The sequence below is a fragment of the Rhinopithecus roxellana genome, chromosome 4 (assembly GCF_007565055.1).
Source record: "Rhinopithecus roxellana isolate Shanxi Qingling chromosome 4, ASM756505v1, whole genome shotgun sequence".
NCBI classification, from domain to species: domain Eukaryota; kingdom Metazoa; phylum Chordata; class Mammalia; order Primates; family Cercopithecidae; genus Rhinopithecus; species Rhinopithecus roxellana.
In genome coordinates, this window is record NC_044552.1 from 54,150,180 (window position 1) to 54,175,700 (window position 25,521).

General features: G+C 35.4%; 1 protein-coding gene across 1 annotated transcript; it reads left to right on the forward strand.

The window, feature by feature from the left end:
- Positions 1 to 4,832: 4,832 nt before the first annotated feature.
- On the forward strand, positions 4,833 to 5,198 carry LOC115897024 (beta-defensin 110-like). Its single transcript, XM_030929588.1, has 2 exons — positions 4,833 to 4,877; positions 5,046 to 5,198. Exons 1-2 carry the CDS (start codon positions 4,833 to 4,835, stop codon positions 5,196 to 5,198), a joined length of 198 nt encoding a protein of 65 aa, XP_030785448.1.
- The last annotated feature ends 20,323 nt before the right edge of the window (positions 5,199 to 25,521 follow it).

Sequence of the window (25,521 nt, forward strand, 5' to 3'; positions counted from 1 at the left end):
TTTTTCTTCAAGTCACTTTCTAATCTGCCTTATTCTCTTCTTCATCAAATTTCTTAAAAAGAATCTTAGACCCATACTCTCCACTTCATTAACTCTTTTACACTCTTCCCACCATAAATTCACTCACATCAATTAACTGAAACTCTTCTTGCTCATGTTATAAATGTTTCATAAAGCAAACTCAAAAGTTTATTTTAATCATTTATCTTGCTGGACTTCTGAACACATGCTAGAATTGACTGCTATTTTGACAATTATTAATTGAATTATCTATTTTTGATAGTCTTCTAAATGTCAATGACCTCCAATGTCTTATCCCTGAATCCCCTTTCCTCTTATTTTATGTGCTTTCTCTATATTATCTTGTTAACGCCAGTGACTTCTCCTATCAAATCTTTTTCTCAACCTCCGTCTTAAACCACAAAACTGTATTTATTACTACTTTGTGAACCTATTGGATAGCCTCCAGATTCTTTAATCATAGTGCATTCAAAATGAACTCATGTTACTCACAAGGGCTAAAATCTGTTCCATGTCTTTTATTCTGTTTCAGTATCAAACATACATCCTGAAGGCCAAAACATTGTCATTTCATAATCAGTCACGCAGTCTTACAAGCTAAAACACTTCTGGTTATTGCTTCTCTATGTCCCAGTTTCCTTTCCCCACAAATCCAAAACTTATCTATTGGGCTACTTCTCATTCAGAAATATCTTCTAGTTTAACTTTCTCCTCTTTATTTTCATTAACTTAATTATCTTATTCACCGTTTCTCATTTAGACTGTTTTAATAAACTTCAACATAGATTTCCTACTACAAAAATTTCTCTACTTCCTCCCTTAAAAGAGAAAAAAAAGTTGAAAAGATGCTTAAAATCTCATCAGTTTTACCACTCCATTCATGACAATATTCAACTCCTTATCTTGGTAGGGCCTTTTGCCACCTTTGCCCTGCTTGACTTTCTAAAGTTCACATCCATATGATTTCTATTGTGCTAAAAGGTCATACCATTCTGCATTGATCACACATTCTTTAAAACATAGTATCTATGTTGAGGATACATCTTTTTGCTTGTAAGACCTTCTCCACAATTTCAGGAAAATACGCTTTTATCTTTTGAAGATCCGGCCACCTGTCAGCTCCTTAGTGAAGCAATGAAGCATATATTGCTTTTGAGTCCAACAAACCTAGCTTTGTTTGCTACTTGCTCTCCTACTCCCTCTGAATCCTTATGCAGAGCTGAATTCAACTATCCTTATATATGAAATGGGAAGCGTTATTGGAAGAGTAAATCAAAAAATAAATATAACTGGCTTAGAAAAGAATCTGAAACCTAGGGAACACTTAATAAAATCTAGCTATTAGTAGTGGCTGTGGTAGTAGCAGTTAAAGTAGTAATAGTCAAAATAGACTACTCCAGGAAGAGTTTACAACTCTTTCTTTTATGATGCAAGGACATTTTGCTTGTATCTCAGAATTGCCTTTAAAAGTGATGCATTTTTTTTCTCACCTATGTCATCATCTCCCAACAAATAGTAATTGTCTTTTGAGGATGAAGAGCTTAAATGTTTTATTTATTTTTGTCCCCACCTAGCACAGGACCAACACAACATATTTGCTGACTAAATGTGTGTATGAATCACAAAGAGAGCATTCTCTTCATTTAACAGTAAAAGTAGAGAAAAATATGTAAATTAAGAAAAGTTTATTTTAACCTGCTATAAATCTATAAATTACTCATTTACAATGACAATGAAAACTTGCTTCATAAAATTATGGGCCAAACAATATTTCCTTATCTATTATCTCATTTGATTGCCACACAACCCTCTGAAGTGTTATTAAATGCATTTTTTCAGTTAAGGAAACTGCAAATATAGGGCTTAAGTCATTTGCTAAACTGACAGGAAATAACTGATGAATAATTTGTAATAAAGCATAGAGAGTTTTTTATTATATAATATGAATTAGGTCCCTATATATAATAACATATGTATTCACTCACCTTTTTTTTTTCAGTTATTTATTGTATTTATTGAGTATTTTGTTTCAAGCATTTTGCTATGTGCTGAAATAAATCAGTGAATGAGGTATACAGTGGGCCTAGCCTACTGTAACTTTCAGACCAGAAGTTTGTGGTTAAACTATAGCAAAAAGTCATAGCAGGAATTAAACACTAGTAACAATGTGATAGCAGGGCATAAATAGTGAGTAACAGTGCTCTACTCAGGGTAAGGCTTTATAAGGTTTTAGCATGAAATCCAAAAGACAAATAAAGACAAAGGGAATGAGAATGACCTGATTTTGAAGGTTTATTAATTTTTAACACCTTAAGAGCAGCCTGCATATTTTATCTCATTATATCTTTTGAAATTTCAATAAAACCTCAATGTAATAAGGAAACTGAAATCCAGTGATCTAAATCATTTGTCCTATATAGCAAAATGACAAATAAAATATCCAAGCATGAAACTTAATTCTATCTGATTTTGAAAGATCATACCTTTTCAAAATTTCTACTGACGCATGGCCTTGCTTCTGCCTTGACTTCAGCTTCTATCCAGCAAGAGCAAACATCCTCCAAAACATAACTCTTTTTACTTTCAACACTGCCTCCCTCTACTTTCAACTCTGCACTTATGGATGACATTTCCAGGAGCATCATGAGGTAGGTGAAGCAGTCACCCTCAGAGATGTTATTTGCGAGGAGATGGAGAGATATATGCCAGACACTACACTTGGGAGAGTGAAAAACTCTACATACCTCTTGAAAAAACTAATATTGAGTCATGGAGACCACTGAGCTTTCAATCTCTAGTTTTCTAACAGATTTGGTCCCATCTGTGTGCATGCAGGATTGTGATAATGTCCACAGCATATCTCCACTCTATTTGTGGTACCTCACTCTTGATAAGACTCCCAGAAACCTTTTGGAATATATTCTCCTGACTGAGGCCCCAAACGAGCATTTGAATTTCTCTCTTTTTTATGAAAAATAGTTATCATGGGCTCAGTTTCTCTAGTGATGTACAAAACGTGCAGAAGTATAAGTGAGTGAAGGAGATACTATCCATCTTTCCTCCAATTTGTTTTTACGTGGTGTGTATCACCAAGTTTCATCTCACATAGATACTCATGCACTTATGGATGACATTTGTATAGCATTCAACACCTTAAAATTGTTTTTATATATACTGCATAATCAATTTTCATAACAATACAAAGAGATGTTATTCTCATTCATAATTTACACATGGCAAACCTTTGATTCTATAGTAAGCCATAATTTGCAAATAAATACTAAGCAATAGAACCAATCTTACAATGCATGCTTTTTGTTTTTATATGGTTCTATAGATTTCCTCATAACTCAAAACTTTCTTGTTCTTTAAAATAATTAGAAAGAACAAAATTAGTACATTTTAAATATTACTATTATTTCTGTACGTCTATACATTTTTCTAATTTGAATGTATCTTAAAAACCACTACAGATTTTGGTGGTTTTAGAGTTGACAAAATATAATGGCTCAGGAATGTTGATTGGCTTAAAAAGTTTCTATCCTAGCAACAGTTACAAAAAGTAAAAGCAATTATGCATCATTGTCTTCCTAACTTCACTTATATCAAATATGTCTCTGAAATAACTTTGCCAAAATTTTGATTTCACCAAAATTCACCAGTGGTAGGGATTCTGTCATTATAAATTAGTTTACCATTCACTAAAAAATATATGTATTTACATGTCAAAAATATGTAATTTACATGTCATATATATTTACATGTCATATATATGTCTATATGTGTATATATATATATAATTTTTTTACACGTCAAAATCCACCTGACAGTCTCTTCCACCTTATATTTAATTATTTTCTACCAACTTAATTAAGGGCAATCAGTAAGTGCTGTAGAGATCTTCTCTAGTTTTTCTCTACTTCGGAACCTAATGCCTGGTGAATACTAGGTACTAAAATAAATGCCTACCATTTTGAGTTGAAATGAAACATTTTTCTAAATTTCAATTAGATTCTATATGGACAATTAAGTTCTATTAATAGATATTACATAATTTAAATCTGAATTCAATTCATTCTCTAAATTTTAACAAAATTATTTTGCCTCATTTTTCCTGACACATATGCACACATAACAAAATTTAATACTCAAGATATATTTATGATAATTATGTTTATTATATCATCCAGATAGGTAGAATGACTGACCACAGATAGATAAGTACATTGATAAAATTGAAGAATAAAAATATGCCTGACTCCAAAGTCTCTTTTCTACTCTAAAGGCATTTTCAGAGAACAGTTGAATCATTAGGAACAATAAAACTTTAAAGTAGCAAAATAATTTGCCTCTATTTACTGTAGTTTAATGTATGAATAGAAAACTGTGATTTTGGAATCTCAGAACATCTTTCTTTTCATGTCTTAGATGGTTCACAAGAAAGTATAAGAGAATACTAATGTGAGGCTCCTCTTTTTACTAGATAGGCAGTGTACAACAAAATTATATTTCTCTATGTATATCTAAAATACTTTAGTTTTTAGTTTTCTCGATCAATTGCCCTATCAGTGAAGTTAGTACATTAGAAGTCTTCTGTAGTTTCTCTATGATTACTATTTGTGTGACCACTATGTTCAAATAGAAAAGAGATAAAGAATCAAAATAAATTATAACTATTATAGAAGGGCTTATATTTTGGCTGCAATAACAAAGTATCACAACAAATGTTTGACAAAAATACATACAATTAAGTACCAAATTGTATGTCACTTGCCCATTATTACTGTAGACTGAGCCAGCTGAAATTTAGTATGGATGTGAGCTGCAAGATAAGGACAGAAACATTTTGTGCCAGTGTAATGTTAGTAGCTCAGTCATTTTCTGAAATGATTCATAAATTTTGCTACAAAACAACTTGACGTTCCACTCTCTCCAACTTGCACACACATGATCTCATAACTGTAACAGTTTTTGTCTTTCTTTAGCAAGAAAACCCCAAATCAATAATAGACTAATAACTTCAGATATTTTTCTTGCTTGCAGCCAGAAGCTATTTTGAACCAAAGTATAGATTTGAGAGATGCGAAAAAGTGAGAGGAATATGTAAAACGTTTTGTGATGATGTTGAATATGATTATGGATACTGCATTAAATGGAGAAGTCAGTGCTGCGTATAAACTCGGAAAAGAAGTACTATTGAGGATCAAGTCTGGAACAGAGATGCCTGTTTTTCACTCAAGAGTAGGTAAAAAAAAATGTTTGCAACATTTAATGAAAATACACACTTTTAAATTCTAAATATATCTATTTACATACAATGAATTTAGTCTCTACTTATTCATTGGGGATTTTTGTATTTCAAATTGACGAACACATTGGCGAAACAAGGAAACAGACTCTAATTATGTTTATAATCTCATTATTTACGCTTTGACTCTCAGACATTCATATTACTTATCTGAGTTACTCTGCTCCCTCTCTAAATACGTGTATGTGACCTTATTGCCAGATTTGCTATGAGGATTATGGTTATATTCATATATCCTGGTTTCCACACCAAAATCCCTCTAAGCCATCTACTCTTCTTTAACAGAAAATGTGTTTCTTCCCTTACAAATATGACAGCTACCAATTTTGACCTGTCTGATGTGTTTTTGCATACATTTAACAATACTATGCTTTTGAAATGATACAATTTAACAATGCTCTGTCTGTAGGGTAATTAAGCATTATTCATAGCACAGCAAAAGGATAAATAACAAGATCTGAGATATAGAGCCCCTTTTAGTCGCGTGATTCTTTTTTCAAAGAAAATCTCATAAGGAATCTCAGGAATAGGTACCTTTGTTTCAGCAGGGTAGGGCTGGTGTCTGGCCAACTCAATTTTATACCCTCAGAGAATGTGTCTAATGAAGGAAATTTCAATTTGGTTGAGGCAAGAGTTAGAATCCTATAACTACGGACAGTTTTGTGTAACAAAGCTCAGTTAACTGATGAGTAAACCTGACTCATAACTCAGAATAACTCCTGTTTCTAAGATCCATCATGAAATCTAGCTGAGTTAGTTTTGCCTAAGAGGATAATGTTAGACTTATTTGTAGGAGGGCTGTGCAGCTGATGTTCATATGGAAAACTTGGGAAATGTTACAGTAATCCTAGGAACGATGAAGATACAGGAAAAGCAGAGATTGTGTAGTAGCAAAAATGAGGACTTTCTTGGACACCCTAGGGACAATATTATTTACCCCAAAAATCCTCACTAAGGAAGGATGGCTTTTTTGTTTCCAGCAGTAGTGCTGTGGAGGTCAGAGATGGGGTGATGTTACTTAGTTTAACAAGATATGACCGATGTTGTGACATGTACCATGTGCTTATAATTGACCAGGTTACTCTAACTGGAATATTTAAGGTTTTTTTTTACATAGATTTAGAGCTATAAGGTTCCATCTAATCAAGACAAGCAATAAATGTCTGGATAGACAGCTCTACAGAAAAATCTTACTGTTTTTGTGAAAGTACAATAATCTTTCTTACTACTTGCCCTTTGATGATAACACTATTTAACCAAGCATAGAACTCTTTTTATTCTTAATAAGCCCCAGAGAGGCAAAACTTCTCAGTTCCCTCATTTCAACACCTTACATGTGAAGAAATGTCTTTTATACCTTTCTACTAATAAATTTTCTATCATGAAGATTCTTCTTTTTATTTTCTTTTTTCAAAAAATTATGTTCTGGCCAGGCGCGATGGCTCATGCCTGTAATCCCAGCCCGTAATCCCAGGGAGGCCGAAGCAGGTGGATCACGAGGTCAGGAGATCGAGACCATCCTGGCTAAACAGTGAAGCCCCGTCTCTACTAAAAATGAAAACAAAATATATCCGGGAGTGGTGGCGGGCGCCTGTAGTCCCAGCTACTCGGGCAGCTGAGGCAGGAGAATGGCATGAACCAGGGAGGCGGAGTTTCAGTGAACCGAGATCACTCTACTGCATTCTAGCCTGGGTGACAGAGGGAGACTCCGTCTCAAAAAAAAAAAAAAAGAAAAAAAAAAAGACGTATATATACACAATATTCTCTTTTAAGATCAGAATTTCACCAGGTAGTATAAACTTTTATGCAGGGATATTTGTATTGCTGAATTAGAGAAGGAATCACTGGTTTATTTCTTGACAAAATAATGATAATGCTCTAGGTATTAAAAGATCATTGCGGGGGGCGGAGCAAGATGGCCGAATAGGAACAGCTCCAGTCTCCAACTCCCAGCGCGAGCGACACAGAAGACCGGTGATTTCTGCATTTTCAACTGAGGTACTGGGGTCATCTCACTAGGGAGTGCCGGACAATCGGTGCTGGTCAGCTGCTGCAGCCTGACCAGCGAGAGCTGAAGCAGGGCGAGGCATCGCCTCACCTGGAAGCGCAAGGGGGCAGGGGATCCGTTTTCCTAGCCAGGGGAACTGAGACACACAACACCTGGAAAATCGGGTAACTCCCACCCCAATACTGTGCTGTAAGCATACAGGCACACCAGGAGAATATATCCCAATCCTGGCCGGGAGGGTCCCACGCCCACGAAGCCTCCCTCACTGCTAACACAGCAGTCTGCGGCGATCTATCCGCAAGGCAGCAGCGAGGCTGGGGGAGGGGCGCCCGCCATTGCTGAGGCTTAAGTAGGTAAACAAAGCCGCTGGGAAGCTCGAACTGGGTGGAGCTCACAGCAGCTCAAGGAAGCCTGCCTGTCTCTGCAGTCTCCACCTCTGGGGACAGCGCACAGCTGAAGACCAACAGGGGAAGTAGCAGGAGCCGGTGCAGACGCGAACGACTCTGTCTGACAGCTTTGGGGAGAGCCGTGGATCTCCCAACGCGGAGGTGGAGATCTAAGAATGGACAGACTGCCTGCTCAGGTGTGTCTCTGACCCCTGAGTAGCCTAGCTGGGAGAAATCCCCCACTAGGGGCAGTCTGACACCCCACACCTCACAGGGTGGAGTACACCCCTGAGAGGAAACTTCCAAAGGAAGAATCAGACAGGTACACTCGCTGTTCAGCAATATTCTATCTTCGGCAACCTCTGCTGCTGATACCCAGGCAAACAGGGTCTGAAGTGGACCTCAAGCAATCTCCAACAGACCAACAGACAGTCCTTCTGACTGTCAGAAGGAAAACTATCAAACAGGAAGGACACCTATACCAAAACCCCATCAGTACGTCACCACCATCAAAGACCAGAGACAGATAAAACCACAAAGATGGGGAAGAAGCAGGGCAGAAAAGCTGGAAATTCAAAAAATAAGAGCGCATCTCCCCCTGCGAAGGAGCGCAGCCCATCGCCAGCAACGGATCAAAGCTGGTCAGAGAATGACTTGGACGAGAGGAGAGAAGAAGGCTTCAGTCCATCAAACTTATCAGAGCTAAAGGAGGAATTACGTACCCAGCGCAAAGAAACTAAAAATCTTGAAAAAAGAGTGGAAGAATTGACAGCTAGACTAATTAATGCAGAGAAGATCATAAACGAAATGACAGAGATGAAAACCATGACACGAGAAATACGTGACAAATGCACAAGCTTCAGTAACCGACTCGATCAACTGGAAGAAAGTATCAGCGATTGAAGATCAAATGAATGAAATGAAGCGAGAAGAGAAACCAAAAGAAAAAAGAAGAAAAAGAAATGAGCAAAGCCTGCAAGAAGTATGGGATTACGTAAAAAGACCAAATCTACGTCTGATTGGGGTGCCGGAAAGTGAGGGGGAAAATGGAACCAAGTTGGAAAACACTCTTCAGGATATCATCCAGGAGAACTTCCCCAACCTAGTAGGGCAGGCCAACATTCAAATTCAGGAAATACAGAGAACGCCACAAAGATACTCCTCCAGAAGAGCAACTCCAAGACACATAATTGCCAGATTCACCAAAGTTGAAATGAAGGAAAAAATCTTAAGGGCAGCCAGAGAGAAAGGTCGGGTTACCCACAAAGGGAAGCCCATCAGACTAACAGCAGATCTCTCGGCAGAAACTCTACAAGCCAGAAGAGAGTGGGGGCCAATATTCAACGTTCTTAAAGAAAAGAATTTTAAACCCAGAATTTCATATCCAGCCAAACTAAGTTTCATAAGTGAAGGAGAAATAAAATCCTTTACAGATAAGCAAATGCTTAGAGATTTTGTCACCACAAGGCCTGCCTTACAAGAGACCCTGAAGGAAGCCCTAAACATGGAAAGGAACAACCGGTACCAGCCATCGCAAAAACATGCCAAAATGTAAAGACCATCGAGGCTAGGAAGAAACTGCATCGACTAACGAGCAAAATAACCAGTTAATATCATAATGGCAGGATCAAGTTCACACATAACCATATTAACCTTAAATGTTAATGGACTAAATGCTCCAATTAAAAGACACAGACTGGCAAACTGGATAAAGAGTCAAGACCCATCAGTCTGCTGTATTCAGGAGACCCATCTCACATGCAGAGACATACATAGGCTCAAAATAAAGGGATGGAGGAAGATCTACCAAGCAAATGGAGAACAAAAAAAAGCAGGGGTTGCAATCCTTGTCTCTGATAAAACAGACTTTAAACCATCAAAGATCAAAAGAGACAAAGAAGGCCATTACATAATGGTAAAGGGATCAATTCAACAGGAAGAGCTAACTCTCCTAAATATATATGCACCCAATACAGGAGCACCCAGATTCATAAAGCAAGTCCTTAGAGACTTACAAAGAGACTTAGACTCTCATACAATAATAATGGGAGACTTCAACACTCCGCTGTCAACATTAGACAGATCAACGAGACAGAAAGTTAACAAGGATATCCAGGAATTGAACTCATCTCTGCACCAAGCGGACCTAATAGACATCTATAGAACTCTCCACCCCAAATCAACAGAATATACATTCTTCTCAGCACCACATCGCACTTATTCCAAAATTGACCACATCATTGGAAGTAAAGCACTCCTCAGCAAATGTAAAAGAACAGAAATTATAACAAACTGTCTCTCAGACCACAGTGCAATCAAACTAGAACTCAGGACTAAGAAACTCAATCAAAACCGCTCAACTACATGGAAACTGAACAACCTGCTCCTGAATGACTACTGGGTACATAACGAAATGAAAGCGGAAATAAAGATGTTCTTTGAAACCAATGAGAACAAAGATACAACATACCAGAATCTCTGGGACACATTTAAAGCAGTGTGTAGAGGGAAATTTATAGCACTAAATGCCCACAAGAGAAAGCAGGAAAGATCTAAAATTGACACTCTAACATCACAATTAAAAGAACTAGAGAGGCAAGAGCAAACACATTCAAAAGCTAGCAGAAGGCAAGAAATAACTAAGATCAGAGCCGAACTGAAGGAGATAGAGACACAAAAAACCCTCCAAAAAATCAATGAATCCAGGAGTTGGTTTTTTGAAAAGATCAACAAAATTGACAGACCGCTAGCAAGACTAATAAAGAAGAAAAGAGAGAGGAATCAAATAGATGCAATAAAAAATGATAAAGGGGATATCACCACTGACCCCACAGAAATACAAACTACCATCAGAGAATACTATAAACGCCTCTACGCAAATCAACTAGAAAATCTAGAAGAAATGGATAATTTCCTGGACACTTACACTCTCCCAAGACTAAACCAGGAAGAAGTTGAATCCCTGAATAGACCAATAGCAGGCTCTGAAATTGAGGCAACAATTAATAGCCTACCCACCAAAAAAAGTCCAGGACCAGATGGATTCACAGCTGAATTCTACCAGAGGTACAAGGAGGAGCTGGTACCATTCCTTCTGAAACTATTCCAATCAATAGAAAAAGAGGGAATCCTCCCTAACTCATTTTATGAGGCCAACATCATCCTGATACCAAAGCCTGGCAGAGACACATCAAAAAAAGAGAATTTTATACCAATATCCCTGATGAACATTGATGCAAAAATTCTCAATAAAATACTGGCAAACCGGATTCAGCAGCACATCAAAAAGCTTATCCACCATGATCAAGTGGGCTTCATCCCTGGGATGCAAGGCTGGTTCAACATTCGCAAATCAATAAACGTAATCCAGCATATAAACAGAACCAAAGACAAGAACCACATGATTGTCTCAATAGATGCAGAAAAGGCTTTTGACAAAATTCAACAGCCCTTCATGCTAAAAACGCTCAATAAATTCGGTATTGATGGAACGTACCTCAAAATAATAAGAGCTATTTATGACAAACCCACAGCTAATATCATACTGAATGGGCAAAAACTGGAAAAATTCCCTTTGAAAACTGGCACAAGACAGGGATGCCCTCTCTCACCACTCCTATTCAACATAGTGTTGGAAGTTCTGGCTAGGGCAATCAGGCAAGAGAAAGAAATCAAGGGTATCCAGTTAGGAAAAGAAGAAGTCAAATTGTCCCTGTTTGCAGATGACATGATTGTATATTTAGAAAACCCCATCGTCTCAGCCCAAAATCTCCTTAAGCTGATAAGCAACTTCAGCAAAGTCTCAGGATACAAAATTAATGTGCAAAAATCACAAGCATTCTTATACACCAGTAACAGACAAGCAGAGAGCCAAATCAGGAATGAACTTCCATTCACAATTGCTTCAAAGAGAATAAAATACCTAGGAATCCAGCTTACAAGGGATGTAAAGGACCTCTTCAAGGAGAACTACAAACCACTGCTCAGTGAAATCAAAGAGGACACAAACAAATGGAAGAACATACCATGCTCATGGATAGGAAGAATCAATATCGTGAAAATGGCCATACTCCCCAAGGTTATTTATAGATTCAATGCCATCCCCATCAAGCTACCAATGAGTTTCTTCACAGAATTGGAAAAAACTGCTTTAAAGTTCATATGGAACCAAAAAAGGGCCCGCATTGCCAAGACAATCCTAAGTCAAAAGGACAAAGCTGGAGGCGTCACGCTACCTGACTTCAAACTATACTACAAGGCTACAGTCACCAAAACAGCATGGTACTGGTACCAAAACAGAGATATAGATCAATGGAACAGAACAGAGTCCTCAGAAATAATACCACACATCTACAGCCATCTGATCTTTGACAAACCTGAGAGAAACAAGAAATGGGGAAAGGATTCCCTATTTAATAAATGGTGCTGGGAAAATTGGCTAGCCATAAGTAGAAAGCTGAAACTGGATCCTTTCCTTACCCCTTATACGAAGATTAATTCAAGATGGATTAGAGACTTAAATGTTAGACCTAATACCATAAAAACCCTAGAAGAAAATCTAGGTAGTACCATTCAGGACATAGGCATGGGCAAGGACTTCATGTCTAAAACACCAAAAGCAACGGCAGCAAAAGCAAAAATTGACAAATGGGATCTAATTAAACTAAAGAGCTTTTGCACAGCAAAAGAAACTACCATCAGAGTGAACAGGCAACCTACAGAATGGGAGAAAATTTTTGCAACCTACTCATCTGACAAAGGGCTAATATCCAGAATCTACAAAGAACTCAAACAAATATAGGAGAAAAAAACAAACAACCCCATCAAAAAGTGGGCAAAGGATATGAACAGACATTTCTCAAAAGAAGATATTCATACAGCCAACAGACACATGAAAAAATGCTCATCATCACTCGCCATCAGAGAAATGCAAATCAAAACCACAATGAGATACCATCTCACACCAGTTAGAATGGCAATCATTAAGAAGTCAGGAAACAACAGGTGTTGGAGAGGATGTGGAGAAATAGGAACACTTTTACACTGTTGGTGGGATTGTAAACTAGTTCAACCATTATGGAAAACAGTATGGCAATTCCTCAAGGATCTAGAACTAGATGTACCATATGACCCAGCCATCCCACTACTGGGTATATACCCAAAGGATTATAAATTATTCTACTACAAAGACACATGTACACGTATGTTTATTGCGGCACTATTCACAATAGCCAAGACTTGGAATCAACCCAAATGTCCATCTGTGACAGACTGGATTAAGAAAATGTGGCACATATACACCATGGAATACTATGCAGCCATAAAAAAGGATGAGTTTGCGTCCTTTGTAGGGACATGGATGCAGCTGGAAACCATCATTCTTAGCAAACTATCACAAGAAGAGAAAACCAAACACCGCATGTTCTCACTCATAGGTGGGAACTGAACAATGAGATCATTTGGACTCGGGAAGGGGAACATCACGCACTGGGGCCTATCATGGGGAGGCGGGGGGGAGGAGGGAGGGCTTGCATTGGGGAGTTATACAAGATATAAATGATGAATTGATGGGTGCTGACGAGTTGATGGGTGCAGCACACCAACATGGCATAAGTACACATATGTAACAAACCTGCACGTTATGCACATGTACCCTAGAACTTAAAGTATAATAAAAAAAAAAAAAAAAAAGATCATTGCATTAATTACATCACTATTATTTACTTACAGTTATTTAGATTCTAATCTTGTTGACACTGTAAAGTCTTGGAGAAAATATTTGAATATAGTTTTCAGCCCCAAAAACTTATCTATGGTAATAGTGTATAGCTAGAGTAAGGACTGTTTACCTTTTCCTTATCTTTAGCCTATTGTCAATGAACTAATTCCCATTAAGAAAAATACTACATTATTATTCTCTTCTGGGTACTACCAGAATATCACATCCATTGACCTTTCTTTGAGTACAACTTGTACTACCCTTCCAACTATAAGGGAACCTGAATATAGAATGTAATAGCTAATAGCTTACGAGCTTACATAAGAGCTATCTTTTAGTGAGATTTCTTTTTTTCTTCTTTCTTTTATTTTTATTTTTATTTTTTTTTTAATTTTTGAGATGGAGTCTTGCTCTGTCGCCCAGGCTGGAGTACAGTGGTGCAATCTCGGTTCACTGCAACCTCCACCTCCTGGGTCCAAGCAATTCTCCTGCCTCAGCCTCCCAGGTACTTGGGACTACAGGCACCCGCCACCATGCCTAGCTAATTGCTGTGTTTTTAGTAGAGACAGGGTTTCACCATATTGGCCAGGATGGTCTCGATCTCTTGACCTCGTGATCTGCCCGCCTCGGCCTCCCAAAGTGCTGGGATTACAGGAGTGTTCCCGGCTCCTGGCTGAGATTTCTTTACCTAAGAAGTATGTCATCAAATCAATTATGTTGCCAGATATCCTGAATTAATGCCCATGTACTGATTATCTGAAAATAAATAGAAGTGTTGAAGTAATTTTTATTTCAATTTTTGCTGGAATTGATGACTCATACTTTCTCATGTGTTCCCTGATATACCACCAGCTCCTTAAAAAATCCCTGGCACATGGCTTACACTCAACAGATAACTGTTACATAAACGTTGCCCAGAGATGTATTGATTTTCCTTTTCCAGCTGTTCCTGAATTCTCTTTTTCTTTATCAGCAAAAATGTGATTCAAAATTGATTCAATTTCCTGACCTGTGCCTAAATCTTTCCTTTTTTCATTTTATTATCTTTCATTTTATTTTATTTTCATTTTTATTATCTCTTAAAATCTCATTTTTTTCATTTTTATTCTTTTATATCAAGTTAAAGATTCATGGTTAAAAATATAGGCAAGTTATTTCATCACTTGCGATCTCATTTTTTAACCTGTAACATGAAAGAATTGGATTAGATTTTCTATGCATCTTCTTATATTTATCTATGTCTCTGTATAGCAGGGATCAAAAAAACTATAGCTCATGGACAGAATTTGGCCCTTCTTTCATATTTCCTGTCACTTAGGAATTGTATTTACAGATAAACATTTATAACTGATTTGATAAGATGAACATCATCTTATCATCAGTCTTTGCTTGATGAACCTCAATCAAAATGTTGAATAAGAATTCTTCTCATTAGTTGATCTGTATTCAAAAAGATAATGTGCACCATCATTATTAAAATATATTGTATTTTTGTCAATTGAAAATTTGTGGAAATTTGTTTTCTCTCATTTATTTAAGTGTCTAAATAATATCCTCAGTTTTTCTTTTTTATTTTTTTAATTTTTTTATTTTTCTGTAAGTTATTGGGGTGCAGGTGGTATTTGGTTATATGAGTAAGTTCTTTAGTGGTGATTTGTGAGATTTTGGTGCACCCTTCATCCGAGCAGTATACATTGCACCATATTTGTTGTGTTTTATCCCTTGCTCCCTTCCCATTCTTCCCCCAAATCACCAAAGTCCATTGTACCATTCTTATGCCTTTACTTCCTCATAACTTAGTTCCCACATATCAGTGAGAACATAGGAGTTTAGTTTTCCATTCCTGAGTTACTTCATTTAGAGTAATAGTCTCCAGTCTCATCCAGGTCACTGCAAATGCTGTTAATTCATTCCTTTTTATGGCTGCATACTATTCCATCATATGTGTGTATATATATATTTATATATATGTATGTATATATATAAATATATATACACATATATGAAGCTATGGTGTGTATATATGTGCGTGTGTACACACACATATATACACACACATATGTGTATATATACATACACACACACACACATATATATATATACACACACACACCATAGTTTCTTTATCCACTCGTTGATTGATGGGCATCTGGATTGGTTCCACAATTTTGCAATTGTGAATTTTGCTGCTATAAACATGCATGTGCAAGAATCTTTTTCAAATAATGACCTCTTTTCCTCGGTGTAGATACCCAGTAGTGGGATTGCTGAATCAAATGGTAGTTCTACTTTTAGTTCTTTAAGGAAATCTCTACACTGTTTTCCACAGTGATTATATTAGTTTACATTCCCACCAGCAGTGTAGAAGTGTTCCTTGTTCACTACATCCATACCTACATCTACTGTTTTTTGATGTTTTGATTATGGCCATTTTTGCAGGAGTAAGATGGTATCACATTGTGGCTTTGATTTGCATTCTCCTGATAATTAGTGATGTGGAGCATTTTTCCAAATGTTTGTTGGCCATTTGTTTATCTTCTTTTGAGAATTGTCTATTCATGTCCTTAGCCCAGTTTTTGATGTGATTGTTTTTTTCTTACCAACGTGTTTGAGTTAGTTGTAGATTCTGGATATTAGTTCTTTGTCAGATGTATAGATTGTGAAGATTTTCTCTTTACTCTGCTGAAGGTTCCTTTTGCTGTGCAAAAGCTCTTTGGTTTAATTAGGTCCCAGCTAATTACCTTTGTTTTTGTTGCATTTGCTTTTGGGTTCTTGGTAATGAAATCTTTGCCTAAGCAAATATCTAGAAGGATTTTTCCAATGTTATCTTCTATATATATATATATTTTTGAGACAGAGTCTTGCCCTGTCTTTCAGTCTGGAGTGCAGTATTGTGATCTCACCATACTGCAACCTCTGCCTCCTAGGTTCAAGAAATTCTCCTTCCTAAACCTCCCGAGTAGCTGGGATTACAGGTGCACGCCACCATGCCCGAATAATTTTTGTATTTCTAGTAGAGATGGGGTTTCACCATGTTGGCCAGTTGGTCTCGAACTCCTGACCTCAGATGGTCTACCCACCTCGGCCTCCCAAAGTGCTGGGATTACAGGCGTGAGCCACTGCGCCTGGCCATCTTCTAGAATTTTTATGATTTCAGGTCTTAGGTTTAAGTCTTTCATCCATCTTTAGTTGATTTTTGTATAAGGTAAGAGATGAGAGTCCAGTTTCATTCTCCTACATGAGGCTAGCCAATTATCCCAGCACCATTTGTTGAAAAGGGTGTGCTTTCCGACTTTATGTTTTTGTTTACTTTGTCGAAGATCAGTTGTCTGTAAATATTTGAGTTTATTTCTGATTCCCTATTCTGTTCCATCGGTCTGTTTGTCTATTTTCAGTTTTTCATCTTGGGCAGCAAACCTGAAACAATTGCCCTTTAGAGAAAATGTTTGCTAACACCTATATAGATAGAGTCAGTTAAAGAGCAAAGTGTAATTCATGAAGCAGCAGTCTTAGCATTACCTGAGAACTTGGTAGAAATGCACATGGTAGGGCTCAGATTCATCGAGTCAAAAACTCTGGAGATGAGTCCCAACAATCTATGTTTAGCCTATTCTTCAATTTATTAAAATGCACAGAAGAGTTTGCTAACCATTGCCTAGAAATGCTTTTAACCTTTGAAATTTTTGATGTTTATGGTTGTTTAATTTTTTACCGAACTTGGGCCAAACTGTTAGCACCTCCTTGACATTACTGACAAAATATGCTCAAACAGTAGAAGAAAGATGCCAAGTCACATGACCCTTTCTTTGGAAAGGATACGTACAAAAGAAAAAAATGTTAAAAGATATTTTTAGATAAAGTAATTAGAACTCTTCCTGCATATTATATTTCATCAATTGGTGTTCTTTGGTCTAAATTAATAAAAATTAACTCAACCATATGTGTCTTTTTGTCTACTTCCTCAGTGGTTAATTCTCAGCTTCTAATATTCTGAAATACAAAAATTCAAGTTCAAAATTCAGAAATAAAAGTTTATTTTTATCTTACATGTTTATAATTTGTGTATGGAAATTTCCACAAAAATAGTAACAGCATTTCTGTTCTCCCTCCCTCTCTCTGGAATTTTAACTGTTCAAAAGGATGTGTTCTAATAACCACTTTTCTTAAAGCCTAACACATTCTTTTTTTTTTTTTTTTTTTTTTTTTTTTTTTTTTTTTTTTGAGACGGAGTCTCGCTCTGTCGCCCGGGCTGGAGTGCAGTGGCCGGATTTCAGCTCACTGCAAGCTCCGCCTCCCGGGTTTACGCCATTCTCCTGCCTCAGCCTCCCGAGTAGCTGGGACTACAGGCGCGCCCGCCACCTCGCCCGGCTAGTTTTTTTATTTTTTAGTAGAGACGGGGTTTCACCGTGTTAGCCAGGATGGTCTCGATCTCCTGACCTTGTGATCCGCCCGTCTCGGCCTCCCAAAGTGCTGGGATTACAGGCTTGAGCCACCGCGCCCGGCCCTAACACATTCTTTGGACAGGATATTGTCATGTTGTATTGACAACACAGTCCTAATTTTTAGCAGCCTCCAAGATTGATATAATGCTCCACTGAAGGATATGACCAAGACAACCTAATGCTCTTTCAGCTTTCACTGAATTTTAGACAGGTTTCTTCCTGACTGTAGATTCTCTGACCTCACTTTTCTTAATTGCATTTACTTTAGAAAACTTTCTATTGTAAATTTTTTCCCTACCTTTGAAATACATGTAGAACTTCTCCCAGCCTCTTGCCAGTTTTACAAGCAAAAAACTTTCTTTCTGAAAGACCTGGGGACCATTATTTTGATATGGACACATTGAAGGATATAACACTACTATCTCCCAGTCTCTGGTGGGAGGCTGAGTCTAACTTCAAAGGGCACTAACTTTAATTACCAATTAGATGGCCTAATCACAGAGAAAAGCATTTGAGAATTCAGAAATAACTCAATGTATTCAATGTAACTCATTGATTAATCTCTTCTCAATGTCTTCTGCTACTTTTCCACTAGCTGACCCTAGCCCTGAAAAACCTGCCTGCCTTTTATTTCGGTAAAGTTCAGTCTGTCTCCTCTATTGCAACAGTCATAAAGTCTTGCTTGACCGTTTGCTTTTGTCCAGTGAAATTTTCACTTGGATGAATAAAAGAACAAAAATTGGGATTGTGGGCTTGAAAGGTTTCTGTAGGAAATATGATCCCCAGTGTGGTTCTGACATCAATCAGAACTAACAGTACATTTGGAGAAATACACTTTATGGTAGAATGTTGTAAATACAGATGAGTTATACATATAAATGCTGTGAGGCGACAATGAAGATTATTATCACTTTTCTTAGAATGATCAGGGAAGATTTCAGAGAAAAGATGGTATTTCAGGGTAGGGACTACCATGTGTGTTTGGCTTATTAGATATCTCTAGAGCCTGGCACAGAGTTTAACTGAGAGTAAATACTTGATACATTTTTATTTAATGAGTGAATGGATAGATGGATGCATACATAAATAATACTGTAGCAAAGACCTCAGTTTGAAGACTATTCATATTTAAGCATATAACATAGAAAAAAAGAAAACTTAGGTTTTCAAAGAGCTATATTTGAAATAAGGTTAGAATTAAGAAAGGCATTTTTAGGAGGAATGGTCATATATAATGTTAAAATAGAGTATCTTGAAATAGACAGTGATTTGAATAAATTGTGCATTATTCAAGTTTTCTCTGGGAACATACCATGTGGGATTGATCACACTGCCTTCTGGAACTAAGGTGTATGAATAAAGAGATTTAATATTTAAAGTTCAAGTTGTGCTACAATTTGCTATTTTGTTCTACTTTCCTATACTCCATCTCTTCAGTTATCATTAGAGGAAACCCAGTATATGCAAAAGAAGTGTGTTCATCTGTTATCTGTGCCAAGTGATAGACTGGAGTTTTATTAATTTATCTTTTATTTATTCACAGCACATAAAATTGTACCTTTTTATGGCATACAATGTGATTTTTCAGTGCATGTGTGCATAGAATAATGTTCAAATTGGGGTAATTACTATATTGTGGTGACAACATTCACAATATTATTTTCTAGCTATCTTGATATATAACACCACATTGCTATTTGCTATATTTGCCCTACTGAGTTATATAACATCAACATTTATTCCTTCTCTGTAGCTTTGTAGTCATTGACCAACCTCTCCTGATTCTCCTCTTCCTACTCTCCTTCCCAGTCTCTGGTAAACAACTATTCTACTCTCTACTTCTATGAAATTAACTTTTCTTTATTAATATTATTATTATTACTATACTTTAAGTTCTAGGGTACATGTGCATAACGTGCAGGTTTGTTACATATTCCGGGGCCTATCATGGGGAGGGGGGAAGGGGGAGGGATTGCACTGGGAGTTATACCTGATATAAATGACGAGTTGATGGGTGTTGACGAGTTGATGGGTGCAGCACACCAACATAGCATAAGAAATTAACTTTTCTAGATTTCACATACGAGTGAAGTCATGTGGTGCTTGCCTTTCTGTGTCTGCCTTATTTCATTTAACATAATGTCCCCCGAGTGCATTCATGTTGCAGCAAATGAAAGAATTTTATTCTGTTTTATGGATGAATATTGTTCCATTTTTGTATATATGCCACATTTTCTTTATTCATTGATAGCTGTGATGGACACTAGGTTGATTCTATATCTTGGCTATATTAAATAGCATTGCAATAAACATGGATTTTCAGCTATCACTTCAACATATTGATTTTATTTCCTTTGGATATATGCCAAGTAATGAAAGTGCTAAAATATATGGTGGATCTAGTTTTGTTTTTTGTGAAACTTCCATGCTGTTTTCCATAATGCCTGTGCTAATTTACATTCCCACCAACAGCTATCTGCATCCTTATGTATTCATTAACAGACTATAGTGTTCTCTGTTGGAAATATTGACAAAGTGTTAAAAGGGAAAGGACTGAGTTATGTGAGGGTAAATTGGAAAATACAAATTTAGGTAAGGAGAGAAAATAAAGGAAACATTCACTACTTTATCATCATGGGTGTAAAAAAATGTAGGTCTGTTTTTTTGTCAGCAGCCTGAAAATCTTTAATTCTTCCATATCCATCCTCTTTTATGTAAATATTTAAACATGATTAAAATAGAACAACTATAGCAGTAATCTCAGAATCTTTTGATGTGATATTTGAACCTAGAAAACATTATTTTGCTTAGATAATTTAATAGTATATAGGTGTGTAGTGGTATATGATTGTTGTTTTAATTTGGTAGCACCAAATGAATAATTATATTGAGCATTTTCATGTGTTTATTTGCTACCACATATCTTTTGTTAAGTGCCTGTTTAAATTTATTGCACATTATTATATTGGATTGTTATTTTTATTATTGAGTGTGTAAAATTTTATGTATTCTAAATAAACCTTTTATAAAGAATATAATTTTAAATATTTTCTCCTCATCTGTAATCTACTTTTCATTCTCATAATAATCAATAGAGAACAAAAGTACTTCATTTTGAAAAAGTACAAATATTCTTTTATTTTTCTTTCATGAGTTCGGCTTTTAGTATTTAAATGTCTGCCTAAGCCAAGGTCATGAATTCTTTTTCTATGTTTTCTTCTAGACATTTTATATAATTGTAGCTTTTACATTTAGAACTATTACAATTTTTGAATCAGTTTTGTGCATCATATGAGATCTAAAGTATATATCCAATAGTTTCACTACCATTTGTTGAAGACCTTCATTCTCCCTTGAATTGCCCTAGCACTTTTGCCAAAAGTAAATTGAGCATGTATATAGAGACTTACTCATCTATTTTTCTATATTTGTGTCAATGACACACTATCTTGATTATGAAAGGCTTACAATAAATCCTAAGCAGATAATGTAAATCTTTCAACTTTTTTCTTTTTCAAAGTTGCTGTAGCTATCTTGGTCCTCTCTATTTCCCTATAAATGTGGTAATCATCTGGTCAATTTCTCCAAATATTTTGTAGGGATTTTTATTGGGATTTGTATTGATTCTATAAATCAATTTGTAGATAATTGATATCTTAAGGAAGATGAGACTTTCAATCCATGAAGCTGGTGTAATTTTCCATTTATTTAGGTCTTTTAAAATTTCTCTCAGCAATGTTCTATACTTTTCAGTGTACAAGTCATTATTTATTATATTTGTCCCTATTTTATATTTTAGTGCTACTGTAATGCTGTTCTTTTCAAGATATTTCTGATTATTTCTAACATGTAGAAATACATTTTTTTGAACACTAATCTTGTTTCCAACAACCTTGCTAATTTCAATTATTTGTTTTAGTAACTTTCTCATAAATATCATAGGATTTGCTACATATTTGATCATATAATGTGCAAATGAAAACAATATTACTTTTTCTGTTTCAATCTGGATATATTTTATGCATTTTTTTGTGTTTATTACCCTGAGTAAAATCCTTCAGTACCATGTTGAATAGGAGTGATGAAAGTGGACATCTTACCTGGTTCTTCATCTTAGGAAGAATGCATTCCATTTTTTAGCCATTGAGTAGGATGTTTAACTGTTGTTTTATTATAAATGCTAATTCTCAGGTTAAGGAAATGTTTTCTATTTTATATTTCCTGAGCGACTTTGTCAGGAACAACTTTAGATTTTTTCAAAACTTTTTTTTCATGCATCTATCAAGATTACTTTATATATATATATATATATATATTTTTTTTTTAATTCAGTTAATGTGGTAAATTATATTGAATGATTTTCAAATAGTAGACAAATCTGTATTCCTGACGAACTCTACTTGGTTATGATATACTAATATTTTCATATTAAACGTTTGGTAGAACTTCTTATTGACACCACCTGGAGTTCTATTTAAGAGAAGGTTTTAACTACAAATTTAATTTGTTTAATAGACTTTGGGTTGTTGGAGTTTACCTTTTTTTTTTTTTTTTTTTTTTGAGTGAGCTTTGGTAGTATATATTTTTTTCAAAAAATAAGTCCATTTCTTTTAAATATTTAAATTTATTATAAAGATATTCATAATATTTCTCATTATTTTTTCACTATTTGTAGAATCTGTAATGGTGAAGCCTGTTATATTCTTAATATCGAGAATTTGGAATAGTTTTCTCTTTTGTGCCTGAATATTCTGGATAGAGGTTTATTGGATTTATTAATCTTCTTAATGACTCTGTTTTATTTTTCTCTATTTTGATTTTGTTTTATTGATTTCACCCATGTTATTTATAATTTCCTTTCTTCTGCTAAATTTGGTTTTTATTTGCTTTTCTTTCACTAATTTCTTGAAATGGAAGCTGACATTTATTTATGACTTGTTTTTTCTAATTAAGGCATTTAATGGTATATAATTTTCTCTAAGTACTGTTTAGCTGCATTACACATTTTTATAAGCTGTATTTCATTTTTATTCGTTTTCAAATGTTTTCTAATTTCCTTTTCATCTTTATTGACTCATGAGTTATTTATCAATGCACTATTTAGCTTTCAAGTATTTGAATTTTTCCACCCAGGTATGCACATTTTAAATATTTCTTTTATTGATATTTATTGAATTCCATTATTATCAGAGAACATACTGACAGCTTTTTAAATTTATTAAGACATATTTTATTATCCAAAATATGGTTTATCTAGGTAAATATTTTCTGTTCTCTTGTGAATGTATTCTGCCTCTATTGGTTGGGACGATTTCAAAATTCAACGTAGGTTAACTTGTTGAGGGTTTTTCAGGTAAAACTGCTATGCATTTCATTAATTATTGATAATGCTATATTGAAATCACTAATTATAACTGAAATTTTTTATTTCTCTCTTTAGTTACATTATTATTTGCTTCATGTATTTTGAGTCTCTGTGATAAGATGCATAAGTGTCTTGGATTTTTACTTCTTGTTAATGAATTGACTTCTTTGTCATTATGAAATGACTTTTTTTTATTCCCAGTGATATTCTTTGCTTGAAAATATACTTTGTCTCACATTAACATAGACATTCTAACTTTAAAGCTGTTTTTCTCTATTTATTTTCTTTTTTTAGAGACAGGGTCTCGCTATATTGCCCAGGCTGGCCTCAAACTCCTGGTCTCAAATGATTGTCCTGCTTCATTCAGCCTCCAAAGTAGCTGGGACTACAGGAGCATGCCATTATGTCCAGGTTTTTCTAATTTTCTTTTGATTACTGTTAGTATAGTATGACTTTTTCCATCATTTTGCTTGTATTCTATTTTTATTTTGGTATCTAGTATTTATTTCTTACAGGTAGCATGTAATTGGGAGTTTAGACCATGAACATTTAAAGTGATTTTTGACATTTTTAAAATATCTATTATTCTAGCAACTGGTTTGCTATTTATGCCTGTTATTTGTTTCTATTGATCTGTTTTACTATGTTTTAATTATTTGTACACTTTTAGGTGAAATCATTAATGCTTTATGAAATTTTATGGGGACAATATCCCAAAGAGTTGACATTGCACCTCTGCACTCCAGTCTGCGTGACAGAGTGAGACTCTGTTTCCAAACAAAAAAAAAAAAGATGTTTCATCCAGAGCAGCTGTAGTCAAGAGCAGAATTTTCAATAGAAATTTTAAGAAAGTAGGATCAAGATTCCAGTAAATTTTTTGACAAGTTATAACATGAGGTTATTTTTACCTGTTTTACCAGTACAAGCAAAGAAATGGCTGCCCAGAGGTGGAAATGGCCTAGTGAATGCAAAAGTGAACTGGTCAGAAGCAAAGGTCATGGCAACGGTTCTTTGGGGTGCTCAAAGCATTTTGGTTATTGCCTTTCTGGAGAATCAATGACAATAACATGCTTATTATATGAATGTTTTGAGAAACTTAGCCAAAGAAAAATGCCTGGGAAAACTTCACCAGAGAGTTCTTCTGCACCATGACAATGTTCCTGCTCATTCCTCTCCATCAAGCAAGAGCAATTTAGAGAGAGTTTTAATGAGGAATGAGTAGGGATCCACCTATTGTACCGATTTTCATCCTTTCCCTTTTGGGGGGTTTGTCTGTTTCCAAATCGTAGAAAATCCTTAAAGGCACTCATTTTTCTTCAGTCAACAATATGAAAAAGACTGCTTTGATATGGTTAATTTCCCAGAATTCTTAGTTATTTAGGGATGGACTAGATGGCTAGTATCAGTGCTTACAAAAGTGGCTTACACTTGATGGAGCTTTTGTTGATAAATAAAGTTAATATTTTGTATTTTTATCTTTTTATTTCATTGTTCCATACAGTTTTTGATTCCTAATATTACTCATTCATAGTTAAGAAATGGCATGACTTATTTTGCAACACACATCTGTTGACCTAGAGTACATGCCCTTTGTACAATGGCTTGCTTTGTAATGGAAAACTTGTTCACTCTTTCAAAAAATCACTTAGATAATTAATTACAAATTAAACATAAAATACATTCATTCATTTTCCATTTCCATTCCACTTTTGTAAAGTAATATATCATCGATATTTTTCTTTTTTGAATCTGAGTTATCTAAAACAAAGTTTTGGCATATTGAGGAAAATTACACAATCTTTTTTGTCTTTTAAAGAACCTCACCACATAAAATAATACTAAATTTTAAATACACAAATTGAATTTATCTACATTTTGCACTGTAACCAAATGTATCACCTAGGCATTATCTTATTTGTAATGAAAATAAATACACTAGCTCAAATACCTAAACAACAGATTTAGAGAATGTTAAAAACAAACCTTGGTAGCATTGTGTAAACTTCTTTTACAAATGAGGAACCTTAGGCTCAGAAAATGTAATGAAATTTTCTAATGTTAAAAAATTTCTGAGCCTTGGTTAGGGCAGGAACACATTCACTTAGTGGTTCCCAAATTATTATCCATTGACCAGCAACATCAGCATCCCCTGAGAACTTAAAAATGTACAGTCTCAGACTTCACCCCAGATATATGGAATAAGAAACTGTACAGGTAGGACACAGCACTCTGTGTTTTAATAAATCCTTCAAGTGTTTCTGATGTATGCTGA

Coding starts and splice junctions, on each gene's coding strand:
- LOC115897024 (XM_030929588.1), top strand. CDS start 4,833: ATGGATGTGAGCTGCAAGATAAGGACAGAAACATTTTGTGCCAGT. Junction 4,878..5,045: donor CAGAAACATTTTGTGCCAGT/GTAATGTTAGTA, acceptor TAATAACTTCAG/ATATTTTTCTTGCTTGCAGC.